The sequence below is a fragment of the Echinops telfairi genome, unplaced genomic scaffold, assembly GCF_000313985.2.
Source record: "Echinops telfairi isolate 266 unplaced genomic scaffold, ASM31398v2 ScPeMD7_18;HRSCAF=68, whole genome shotgun sequence".
NCBI classification, from domain to species: domain Eukaryota; kingdom Metazoa; phylum Chordata; class Mammalia; order Afrosoricida; family Tenrecidae; genus Echinops; species Echinops telfairi.
Genome location: NW_022103915.1, coordinates 32304712 through 32317249, shown reverse-complemented (window position 1 = coordinate 32317249; position 12538 = coordinate 32304712). Strand labels below are relative to the sequence as shown.

General features: G+C 55.8%; 1 protein-coding gene across 1 annotated transcript in view; it reads left to right on the top strand.

Annotated features, from left to right (window-relative positions):
- The first annotated feature begins 4191 nt into the window (after positions 1-4191).
- Positions 4192-12538, top strand: part of PAPLN (papilin, proteoglycan like sulfated glycoprotein) — a 43532-nt gene continuing 35185 nt past the window's right edge. Inside the window, exons 1-4 of the mRNA XM_045288184.1 lie at positions 4192-4248; positions 10586-10710; positions 12246-12306; positions 12522-12529. Of these exons, the coding sequence (XP_045144119.1) occupies positions 4195-4248; positions 10586-10710; positions 12246-12306; positions 12522-12529 (248 nt within the window). The 5' untranslated portion in view covers positions 4192-4194. The remainder of the gene's footprint in view (positions 4249-10585; positions 10711-12245; positions 12307-12521; positions 12530-12538) is intronic.

The following is a 12538-nucleotide window of genomic DNA, read 5'->3' as shown; positions in this document are numbered from 1 at the left end:
GATGATGAGACTTTGTCTCAGTACTTTGGACACATTATCAGGAGATCAGTCCCCAGAGAAGGACGTCATGCTCGGTAAAGCAGCAAAAGCGGAGGAAGGCCTTCAATGAGGTGGATCGACCCAGTCGCAGCAACAATGGGTCGCAACCTAAGAACAATTGCAAGGCTGGACCAGGGGCGTTTTGTTCCATTGTCCACAGACGCCTTGTGAGTTGCAACTGACCTGATGGCACCTCACAACCACAAGGAGTCCGAATCAACTGGGTGGCAGTGACGGTGGTTTTGAGTTTTGGAGGTGAGCCATCCTATAATAAAGTTCTAAAGAATAAACGAAGTGAAAATTCCCTTCCCACATGGCCCACATCAGGCCGTGGACCCCAGGGAACATTTTCAGCAATTACCTGGGGTTAGAAGGCTCCAGGAGATTGGGGTCATTTTATTTCTATCACACCCAGGCCAAAACCTTAGACCACCCACATCTCTGCCCTACATCTGCAGGACCCAGGAGATTTCTGCCCGCCCTCCCGCCCGCCCTTCTGGGTTACTTGGTGACCTGCTAACCACAAGGTCAGCACTTTGAAACCACCAAAAAGATGAGGCTTTCGACTGTAAAATTAGTTACAGTCTTGGAAACCCACAGCGGGGCAGTTCTACGCTGCCCTATACTATAAAGTTGGAGGAGTCAGAGTCGCCTCAATGCAGGTGAGGTTGGTTTTGGATCCATGTGAGACCCAAGCGACGGCAGCAACTTGAAAGATTAGACAGGGACCTTGGGGGGCTATGGATTTTCCCCAAAGGGAGAGGAATAACTCAAAACTGGAGGATGAGGGTCGTAGCACAGTTTAAAGAATGTAATCAATGTCACTAAATGGTACATGCAGAAACGATTGGATTGGTGTATTTTGCTGTGTGTACTCTCAAAAACAGCACAAACATTGTTTTGAAAAAGAAGAAATCGCGGGTCTGGGTGTCTGAGAACAAGTCCTAGAAAAGTGGAACAGAAGGGGGGCCGGGTAAACTCCCTGGAGCTCTGCAGCCCACCAGCCCTGATTCTCTGGCCCCCAGGCTCACTCTCCCACTTCCTGCACGCCCGCCCTCCTGCCGCTGGAAAGCTGCCTGCTCCCACTGGCCAGGGGACCTTGATCGACCTCCAGAAGCCCGCGGTGGGGGCAAGGCTTTTCCTTCCCTGGAGAGGCTCTAGGAGGCCTGGCGGCGCAGTGGTTTCGCCTTGGGCAGTTCACGGCGAAGTCCGCGGTGCAGAAACCAGCAGCCGTTCCGTGGCAGAAATGACAGCGCTTTCTACTCCCAAAAGAGTCTCGGACGCGCACAGGGTCACCACGCGCCCCCGTCGACTCGATGGCAGTGACTTTGTGTTTGTTTGAGAGACACTCGGGTCATTCCACGCCCCTTCCCTAGCCAGGCTCCAGGTGAGCCTCTGAATCCACAGGACGCCCAAGGGCTGCCCACCCGGCCGTGGCTCCTCTCCTCGCGCCGGAGGTGGGAAACGAACTGGCAGCCTTACAGAGCGTGCACTTTGTCTGCGTCTCTGGTGGCCCGGGGCGAGATGCCGGAGGAGCTGGCGCGTGGAAAGGCGCGGAAACCCACCACTGCTGACTCTTCCCACCAAATGGAGGCCAGGCCAGGTGTAGGATGGGGTGACGGGGACACAACCTCCACCCCACAGCCCCCGCCCATGCGTGCCCGCCCAGGGCCGTTTTCCCAGGGACAGAGGAAGTTCCAGGTCCACAAAGGGCTGGCAGGCCTGGGCTTCCTCAGTGAAGAGGAAGCCCAGTAGTCAGGGAAGGAAATGGCCTTCAGGGGGCCGCCAGCATCCCCACTAGAGGCCCCGTGCGGATGTTTTTATTTGGAACCGCCCGCAGGGACTTTGCAACTGAAACTGAGAGACAGTGATGAATCTGAGAACGAAGAGGACAGGCAGGGAAGGGCCACCAGCGCCTGGGGGCAGCCAGAAAGGGGTCACCGAAGCGGTCACGTTTGACCAGGGTCTTGCAGCATGAGTAGGAGTTTGCAAGGAAAAAGCTCGCTGGGAGGTAGCATGGAATTGTGCCTGAAGTAGAGGATCCAAGGGTGGGGAAAGAGGGGTGTGGCGTGCAGGGTGGGCTTAGAGGGCCCGCCATGTGCAGGACCAGCCTGGGCTGGGCGCGGGCTCTCGTGGGCGGAGGCGCTGGACGTGCAGTCACCGCGAGGGCCTCCTGGCCGGGCACGTGTCGGCCGGGCTGAGAAGGGGCGGGGCGGAAACCGCACGGCGGCGGGAGGGCAGGTCCAGCCCCCGGGCCTTCCACGCTGCAGGCAGGCGCCCACGGAGCGGCTCCGAGCCAGGTAGGACGGCGCGGACCGGGCCGGGCCGGAGACCAGCGGGAGCTCGCGGGCCGCTGCCCTGCCCGGCTTCCGGGGTGGCAGGCCGCCCGGGTGGGGGGCGCTAGAATCACCGCGCCTGCTGCGGGGCTACAGAGACCAGCGCCCCTTCCTGGAAGGGCCTTAGGGGCCCAGCTTCCCCCACCGTCCCCACCGCGGCCGCACCTGCGATTCTCGTGGGAAAACGGGAACCGGCCCCTGGGACTTGTGGGGGATCCTGGGGCGCGTTCTCCAGGCGGGGGCGGGGCGCGGGGCCGAGCCCCGGGGAGGGGCGCGCTGGGCAGGGCTTCGTTCTGGGCTTTGGGGGGCCCAGATGTCCGCCGGGGGCGGTGGGGTTGCAGCGCTCGACGTGTGGACCCCCGCCCCCCCCCCCAGGTGCGGGTCCCCAGCAAGTCTCCCTCTGACAGGAGCTGGCCCGCCCACCACCTTCGGACTCCGTGGGGCCCAGACGAGTCCCGGGAGCCCCCAGCCCCCCAGCCCCCCTCGCCGTGCTGTGTGCGGACCCGGCCCTGCCTGCAGCAGGAGGGGAGGTCGAGGCTGCCCAGACCCAGGACTGGCCATGGGGTCAGACAAGCACTTAGTGTTGGGGTTCTTCTGGCCACCGCATGCGTCGGCAAACATTGAAGGTGGCAATCTGCTGGGACTTCGGGATTGCAGATACGGGATCGTGGGCCGGCGACAACTGTGGCAGTGGGTGGTGGTAGTCAACTTGGGCTCAGCCAGCCTCGCCTCCCCACCTGCCTGCACTGTCTCCCTTGGCAATGCTCGCCCGCCTTAAAGGGCTGGGGCTGCTGCGCCGGCGCCTGCTTCCTGCCTCTCCGGGATCCTCCTCTGGGGGCCTGGCAAGGGGAGCAGCCGCACACCGCCCCACTCACCCCTGCACACGCCAGCAGGCTCTGCTTTGATTGTGCGGAAGGACTAGATGACTCACCCTTCGTGCCAAATTAAGGAGTCTGTTCCCAAATAACGCACTTTGCTGAATTTGGCTTACTTATGCTGTTTCATTCTTTCTTTTTTTTTTCCTTCTCAGGGTGTTATTCTTGTAAGCTGAAGTCATGTGCTGCTTTTAAAAATTCGCAGAGAACAACACGATTAGAATGACAGATTTTATCATTCAAATGTACAAGTTCGTGCTTGTGTACCTAATTTCTGTTCCTGAGCAGTGCACATGGTTTAAGTCATTCGCACACAGGACGATGTGCACACAGAGGGCACCCATTCATACACACCGAACCCACATCGGCTCACACCCACACCACGCAGGTGCGGACTGCAGAAGCACACGCACGAGAGCACGCACATTGCACAGTACTGGATTTGCATACACGAGAGATGCGGAGCGCCAGCTAATATGCACATAGACACTGCATGATGCACCCAACCCTGCACTCACACACTGCAGTGCACATCTAGTCACTGTGCACGTGCGCGCTGCACATTTCCTGCAGGCGCACTGATGGCGGAGCCTGTGGTGGCCCTTCCCCTGGGCAGGGTGTAAATGCTGACAGAATGGTTATTTTGAAAGAAATCTTTTCCCAAGTTTGGGACACAGCGAATCTGATGACTGATCTGAACTGTTTTCCACCAAAGGCATATTTTGAATTGTCCTTCTGCCAGTTGTTTCTGAACGTCTGCCTTTTTTCCAACCCTGTGCGAGATGCCCAGCTGGTGTGGTGCCCCATGTTCCACCCTCCACTGTGCACCATGGCGTTACCTCACACCTCTCTGTGGGTCTCTTGGTCACCTTGGGCAGAGGGAAAGGAGTGACCCCCCACCCCGAGGTCCACTGTTCTAACCCTGGCCTCTCCCTCAGGTGGAGATGCAGCTGCTTCTGCTAGCACCCCTGCTGCTGGCCCCGCTGCTTGGGCGCTCGGTGAGTGCGATGGACCCCCGGGGGACCTGTTGGAGGAAGTGAGGAGGAGCTGGCCGCCCTGGTGGTTGGGCAGGCTGGGAAGCAGGGGAGAACGCCTTGGAGAAGGTGTGGGGCTGGAGAGCAGCTGCCCATGGCAGTCTGGAGCCAGTGGGGGCAACATTCCCAGGAGAAGAGCAGCGTTGGGCAAGATGGGGTTGGAGGAGGTGAGCCTCAGCCCCGGCCAAGGTGGCCTGAACTGCAGGGATGGCACCTCTACCTCCTTCCCCCCCGGAATGTGGGTGCTTTAAGAACCGCCCTCCCCCGTGAGTGTTCCAAGTGTGGGTGCAGGGGATTTGGGGACCAGCCAGAGTGCAGGCCTAGCTGGCCCACCCCACACCTGCATGGGACCAAATATGGCTGTCCCCTTAGCCAGACTGTGCTTGGGCCTAGAGCAGCGGTTCTCAACTTGTGGGTGGAACGACCCTTTCACAGGGGTTGCCTGATTCATAACAGTACCAAAATGACAGTGATGAAGGAGCAACAATAATTTTATGGTTGGGGTCACCACAACATGGGGAACTGTATTAGGGTTGTGGCATTAGGAAGGTTGAGAAACACTAATCTAGAGCAAGATTGCCCAACAGAACTTCCTGAGCTGATGGAATGTGCTGTCCAGCCCGATAGCCACTAGGGCCCTGTGGCCATCGAGGACTTCAAATGTGGCCAGTCAACTGAGGGACTGAGTTTTTTGTTTGCTTTTAATTCAAGTTTAAATCGCCACCTGTGGCCAATGGTTATTGTATTAGTGCAAATATAAGCAGGCAGCCAACTGGTAAGCAGAAGAAGCATTCTTTAACGGGGGCCCAAAGGAAGGGAGGGCTCCCTGGACATCTGATGGGCGCGAGGACATGGGGCCTTCTAGATTGCAGCACCAACTTCTTTTTAAAAAGAGTGTTATTGGCATATATTCCCGTATCATACAATGTATCTGGTCAGAAGATTTGTGCAACCACCACCATCAGTGTCAGAATATCTTCTTCTTACACTTGTTGGTAGCTCATTTGCCCCCATCCTCCTGGCCATGCCCCCAATGATCAATTCAGTTACTATCATATAGATCGATCTCTCCTGGATTTCATATACAGAAAATTGCACAAACCGTGAACAGGAACCAAGCAAATGAACAAACAGAAACCCAACATGAATGACTGGGCACAACATAAAAAACAAAACAACCCTCAGTCAAAAAGAAAGCAGAAAATGTTAAAAATCGAAACAGCTTTAAAATGGACTCAGAGGGAGATCAAATGACAAGGTAGTATTCCATTTTACCCAGTGACACCTGCCATAGTCGATGTTGCAGTGCTGTCTGATAGCCTTGCTGTCTGGTCAGAGGGGTGTCCCCATGTGGGGACTCTGCAAAGGAATTTGAGTTTCCATTGTCATTCATAGCCTTCGGTATCTGACCAGGTGGTCAAACACAATTTGATTTAGATTTTATTTAGAAAGGATTTAGAATTTATTATTTCCAATCCTTGGCACCACGTAGGCTGGTGTGCTTCTTCCATGTGGACTTAGTTGACACCTCATGTCGATGGCTGCTTGTGTGAAGACAAGCCCTTCAGACTCCAGGTGAGATTCTGATAGCTGCCGCTGTCTGCTTTCTTCAGCACAGTTTACTTAAGGGATCTCTTCATGGGGGAGGGAGGCGTGCGAGCATTGGGCAGGGCCACATGAGCACTAATTGTACTTAGACTGTGGCTAGAATTACATGCGAGCCCCAATCCATTCATAGATCTGTGGTTTATGTATGTCTCTGGTTCGCTTTAGAGACATCATCATGATTTTATAATAGAGACCATTATAAATCATCGCCCCACCCCCTCCCTGAGGCATAAGGTAATTCTATTGACAGTGTCATTAATTTAGCCAATGGTATAGAATTTAACACACAGTTGAGAAGAGATAGTTATACAAGTATAGCTGGCTTCAGATCACAATACATGTTGATTTGTACAGATTAAACCCTTAAGTGACTGGACACTATTTACAAAAACAGTGGGGGTCGGTGATCAGGCAAAACTTTCAATAACACTCATTCACAAAGGCAGAACCATGCCTAACAGATTAATACATGTCATAAGCAAGGTGGCATAAAAATAGCAAATATATGGTAGTCCCGGGTCACCATTCATTAGACACTCTCAAAGCAAGAGATTCGAACCAATGACCAGTGCTGACCACAGAACAGCAGACAGCTGCTTCTCACACTAGGGCATTTCAGCCTGAAGTACAAGCGGGCATGTCAGTTCCTTAAATCTGCTGCAGGTGAGTTTGAGGTAAAGCCCAGGTCACTGAGTGGGGTTTTCAATCAAATCCTTCTGGGTTGGTCTACAAAGGATGCTGTGGGCCTCAAAGGAATAATCGAAAGTCCCAGTAGTCTATAGCCCACAACCCTGGGTCACTAAGGACCAACTTCTGGCAAGGTGAGGGTCTGCAGAAATGGGTGCTGCTCGACTTGGTGCCTGGGGGCTCCTTTGAGCATTGGCAAAAAAGTAGAAGGCACAAAGGCAGCCAGGCTCCGTGCCCTGCGGGTGTTCTCCCACGGGAGACCCACAGTTCTGCCCACCTTTCTGAGAGGCAGGCAGGAGGGAGAGAGGAGGGACCAAGAGTTTGCTGCTCTGGAAATGCCACCGGTGGAAATGGGAGCCTAGGACGAGGATGAGGAGGGCCAGGGGACCAGGGCTGCTGTGGACATTCCCCAGAGATCCTTGTGGGGGTACAGGGCTCTTCCTCACATCCCCACCTGGCTGCCTCCCCAGGTGCCCTGAGTGCCCCCTTTCCCAGGTTCCTTGCTACACACCCTTCCTCTCGCTGCCCAGCTGCTGACCACTGCGCCTTGAGAGTGTGGAGACCCTGGGATGAGGTCGCACGGCCCTACAATTCTGAGTCTCAGGCCGCTTTAATCTGCAGATTATAGGGCCCATGGGTTTGCCCTGCAATCGCTGCCTGCAAAGCACCTGGGTTTTGTTAGCTCCTTTGTTCTTTTGAAACACCCTGAGGAGACTTCTCTGTGTGCTCCTGGCAAAACCTGGGTTGAGAGGTCCCCTGTGCACCCCCCACCACACACACACACACACACCTGGGTTGAGGGATCCCCTGTGCACCCATCCACACCCCCCCCCCCCACACACACACACACACACACGCGCGTGCACGCACGCCCTGCTGTGGAGGCAGTATGGCCCAGGCTCCCAGACAGCGGCCTCTCGGGTTCCGTTTCTGGTTCTGGGTTCCCGTTACTGGTTCTCAGTGGGGCAGGAGCCCCGGCTGAGTTGAGAACACCTTCTCTTGGAAACCTTTCTGCTGACAGGACAGAATGGAGGGGTGATTAACGAGATCACAAAGCAAAGGCATGCCCCCTGATTGGCAGGCTTGCCAGGGCGATGCTTCCGGAGATTGGCCTAGGAGGTCCCACTGCGTGGACACCAGCACCCAGCCACACACATTGTGTGAGTCCCCTGGGAACAGCTCAAGCTGGAAAGGGGGCTCCAAGTTGCTCCAGGTGGGGGCTGCAGGAGAAGGGGTAGGGTGGGGTGTTTTGTTCTCTCGCGTGCAAACAGAGCAGCAAGAGGCAGGTGAGAACAGGCCCGGCTGAGGTTGGGATAGACCCACTCCTTATGTCTTCTCACACAATGGGTGCCCTTCATGGTCCTGCTAATTACAGGGAAGCTCGATGGAATGTTGTCTTGTCTCGGAGAGAGAGTGTGGTATAGTCCACAGCAGTCAGGGTCAGGTAGGTCGCTCCCCTGGTGGGTGCCCCCAGCAAGAGGATGCTTGGGTCACAGTTTGCCAGGCACATGAAACGAGATGTTTGTAAGGCCCCGTGGGCAGGCCAGGCCAGGCCTCCTCCCTACCTCTCCACCCATGGCCACAAAACGACTCAGGGGCAGGGGTGTCCCTTGTGGCCTGGGCCATACCAGTAAGCCCAGGGCAGACCCGAGGAAGAGTGGTGTGGGGAGACTCACCCTGTGCCCCAGGAGCGGAGACTGACATCTAAGCTAAGGTGACCAGACCTCCCGATTTTTATCAAATTGTCCTGTGTCCCGCAGTGTTTTAAAAAAGTCCCGATTTTGGGAAAGAATGCACAAGCTAGGGTATACAGTTTTCAGCTGCCGTGTGGCTATTTCGCCAGGATGTGAGTTCTATCAATGGTGTCCCGCTTTACCAATGTTAAAATCTGGTCACCTTAATCTAAGTAGACCTTGGTCAGTGGCTATTTAGTAATGAGGCCCCACCCCTTGAGGGCTGTTTCCTGATATAATGTGATGAGAATTTGGGGTGCGGGACCCTGGAATCCAAGCCTGGACTGTTGGCTATCTTTAGGAAAGCCACTCCTCACCCCTCACACATCCCATTTCTTTTCAAAACAGAAAGCGGATCCAAGTGCATTTCGGTTTAAATTTGGGTGAGAGACTGTCAATATTCCGGTTCACTGGTTTCCCACAGCTTGGAAATTTTGCCCCGGTTTGAAGGGAAGGAGTAGATGATTCTAAAAGTGGAAACTAAGACCTTTGGACTGGCCGCCTTTCTCCTGTGCTTTGTGGCTGGCTCAGCGAGTTTTGAGTGGTTTGTCCCAAGCCAGGGTTTATACAAGAGCAACCGTGCGCGTGCAGTCGGGACTGTCAGAAACGAGCACTGCCCAACTGGGGGCGGGCAAGGAAGCCTGGCTCCTCCCCACCCGAGTCCCGAGTCCCGAGAGGCTCCCAGCAGACTGTGGAAGGGAGAGCTTGCTTTTCCATTTTAGGACTTGAGTTCTTTCTCTGGAAAATGGGAGTGATTCTTCCAAGAGATTGTTGGTGACACCTTCGCCTCCTGGTAAAGTGTGCAGTCCAGCCGGACACCTGTCCTTAGCTCTCCTCCTGGGTGTCCTTTGACGCTCGCCTCCCTCAGCCAAGAGCGGACGGGAGATAACTCCAACCTGCCATTGTCTCCCACTGGCTCTGTGTGAGGTCCTCAGTCTTCCGTATCCAGGTAACAGGATTCATCAGCTTGTTCTGAGTATTGAGAGAACGTGCTGATGGTACCAGCTGCAAGGTGTCAGTGCTTCCTGGCAGGAAATGGAAAAGATTCAGTTCGGACCCTAATCTCATGAGAAAGCCCTGAATCACAGTGCTTCCACAAGACCAACTTGATTCATCCCTTATGCAACACCCTTAGATAGGAAGTCCACAGATGTCCTGTGTCCCAGGCCTGCCTTCCAGGCTCTAGGATCCTTCTATCATTGCTGCGTTGTCTTAAAATTACCGCCTGGTCTAGAAGGCTGCTCCAACTCCAGCCATCACTTCTACTATCCAGCTGGCAGGAAGTAAGCAGGAGCAAGAAGGAAAGGGGGGCAGGCTATCTTTGAAGGAACCTCCCCAGAGGTAGCTGCTCAACCCTTGGATTTAAACCAGAGCTTACTGACGTAGCCGGACTTAACTGGGCAACACGCTTTTTATGTTGTATAGTCTAACGTTCTCACACGAAGGGGAGGATGGCTATTGGTGAACCCCTAGAATCCTTGCCACAGGTTGGAAGGAAGTGACCATGACCCTCGCCCCTCCCCCCCACCAAGTAATTAGATCAGGTGCCTCTTTTAACAGGCTAGAGCTGCAGCAAACTCCGGAAGTGAGGTCACCACAGGGCAAAGCAAGTGCAGCAACGTTCCCGTGTGCTGTTCCACAGCAGACCACCCTGGCGAAGCATGGGGCTGCCCACCCAGGGGCACGCTTGCCGCATCTCTATTCTCAGACTCCGCACCAGTCAGGAGGTCGTCTCAGGGGAGAAATTCTTGGCCTCCTTGCCTCCGCCTTAACCGTTCCTCCACGGAGCCTGGCAGACAGCAGGAGCTAGTGCAGGGGGTGGCTGCTCCTCCCGGTAAGGCAGGTGGTTTACTTAAGGCAGAGACCTGTAAACAGGGACAGGGCCCACCTCTCCTCTGGGAGTCAGGCACTCTCTGAGGGGGAGGCCCAGCCCTAAGTTGCCTCCCTTCCTTCTTGAAAGACCTCCCTCCCCTATATCAATGTTGGCCTCCAAATGCTTGGACCCTCTAACTGCCTCTGACTGCAGGGCCCCTGCCCCCAGGTGGCCCCTGGAACTTCAGACTTTCCCCAGGTGCCTCAGCTCTTTGGGGATAGGCCTATAGTCTGGAAATGAATGCGTTCTGGAGGGCAGGCTCTTAGTGGGGAGTCCCAGGATCCTGTGCGGTACAAGCCTGATCGGGCAGGACCTCCAGTGACCCTTGGATGACCTTGAGGGCCACGGTGCCCCCAGCGGGCCTGGGTAGAAGCGGTGATGCTGACTGGTTCTCCTCCAGGCCCAGAAGGAGAGGCGGCCCAGGCGGCAGAGCACAGTGTGGGGCCCCTGGGGCGAGTGGAACCCCTGCAGCCGGACCTGCGGAGGGGGCATCAGCTTCCGGGAGCGTCCCTGCTACTCCCACAGGTAGGGAAAGTTCAAATGGGTCAGAAGGAGCTGACCCCTGGGTCAGATCAGGTGTCATTGGCCACACGGGCGGAAACCACCAAGGGAACAGGTTCATTCTGGAAGCATTTGAAATAAGGCCCATTCCCGGTGCGAACATGTGGGTTTTATGATTCACCTTGTTTCGGTTTCGGTCATCGCCCTTCTGCGGTGCCTGGGACCGGGAGGGGGCAGGACGTTCTTGGGGACGGAATAGGTCCTCTTCAGCTGGCACTTATAAGGCTTGCCGTGGGTTCTTGGCCCTCAGCCTCTTTGTCAGGTGGGGGAGGGCTCATTGAGCACCTGTGTGCCCCGCCTGGTGGGGTGATAAAGGGGTGATAAATGTGCCCAGCTGGTGGGAGGCGTGGTAACGCGCGTTGCTCAGGAGGTCCTGTAAGGAGGAGGAGGAGAGATAAGCGCTGCCCCGCTCAGGTGCAGAACAACCTCACTCAGTGGGTCTGTGTAGCGTTTTCTCTCTCAGGACAGGTAGCATTTGAGTCTTCTCTGGACACAGTTTTAAGAGGCCGAGTGGTTTGGAGTTAAGCAACTTCTCTTTTAGTTGAACTTGTGGGTTCCAGTCCCCGAGATAAACGCGAGGAGGTTGGCGCTGGGTTTGGCAGTGGACTGCCGAGATGTCTCAGAAACCCCATACAAACCCTATTCCAAACATGGTTGCCGTGTGTTGGAATTGACTTGAGGGGCCCCGAACACCGGCAGCTGAGGCTGGCTGCGCTGGTAAAGCTTTACCGCCTTGGACATCCTACCGGTAGTTCAACTCTGTCTCTTGGGTCGTTAGGAGTCGGAATTGGATTGCGGGCAGTGGGATTGAAGGATTTAAAGGAGCGCTGGTATAGACATGGCGAAATGCTAGGCTGCCCGTTGAAGGGTCAGGTGGGACCCCAACCAGCCGCGGACAATATGCTCTCATTAAGACCAGTCGCTGACTCATCCAGTGGGCTCTGACTCCTGGGACATTAGAAAGTCCCCGCAGGGTTTCCTAGGCTGTGATGTGTATGGGAGGGTCTTTCCTCTGCAGGGTGGGCCCCAACGATCAGCCTTTTGTTGGCAGCCCAGTGTTTAACCATGGTACCTCCAGGACTTCTTCCCAGGAAAGGCGACAGTTTAGGAAAGCCTATGCTACGGCCCCAAGAGTCAGGTGGGGTAATGGTTACCACTGGGCTGCTAATTCCGAGGTCAGCTGTTTGAAACCCCCAACCATTCTGCAGGAGAAGGCTGGGGGAGAGGAGGGGTGCGTTATGCTATCTAGTGCAGTAACGAGTTAGTCTTGGGAACCCATGGGGGCAGTTCTACCCTGTCCCACAGGGTCGTTATGAGTTGGCATTGGCTCCTTGCAGTGGGTTTGGGGCATGACTCGGAATGCCACAGGACCAAACCACCTAACAAAGGAGATTTTTGGAATGCCCCCGTCAGGGTGGCCCACACGAGAGGAGGAGCGGCTTTGTGGCGGGAGGTGGAAAGCTGTGCTCCTCCCCACCTCCCCCCATCTGGTCCTGCAGGCAAGATGGAGCAGCCGGCTGCGTGGGCCCTGTCCGGACCCACCGCACCTGCAGCACAGAGGTATATCGATATGCGTGGCCCAGCCTCCCCGCACAGCTTTAGATGGCTAAAGCCCCCCTCCCCCTCCCTCCCCCTCCTCCCTCTCCCCCTCCTCCCCCACAGCTGCTAAGAGGAGCACTTTTCTGATGGGACCCTGGAGCTGCAGACAGGTGAGATGGCTTCTCTGGGCCTGGGAGGGTCCGGTTTGACCCTGGGAGCTCTGGCTGCTGAGACAGGAGTGTCCAGGGGAGTC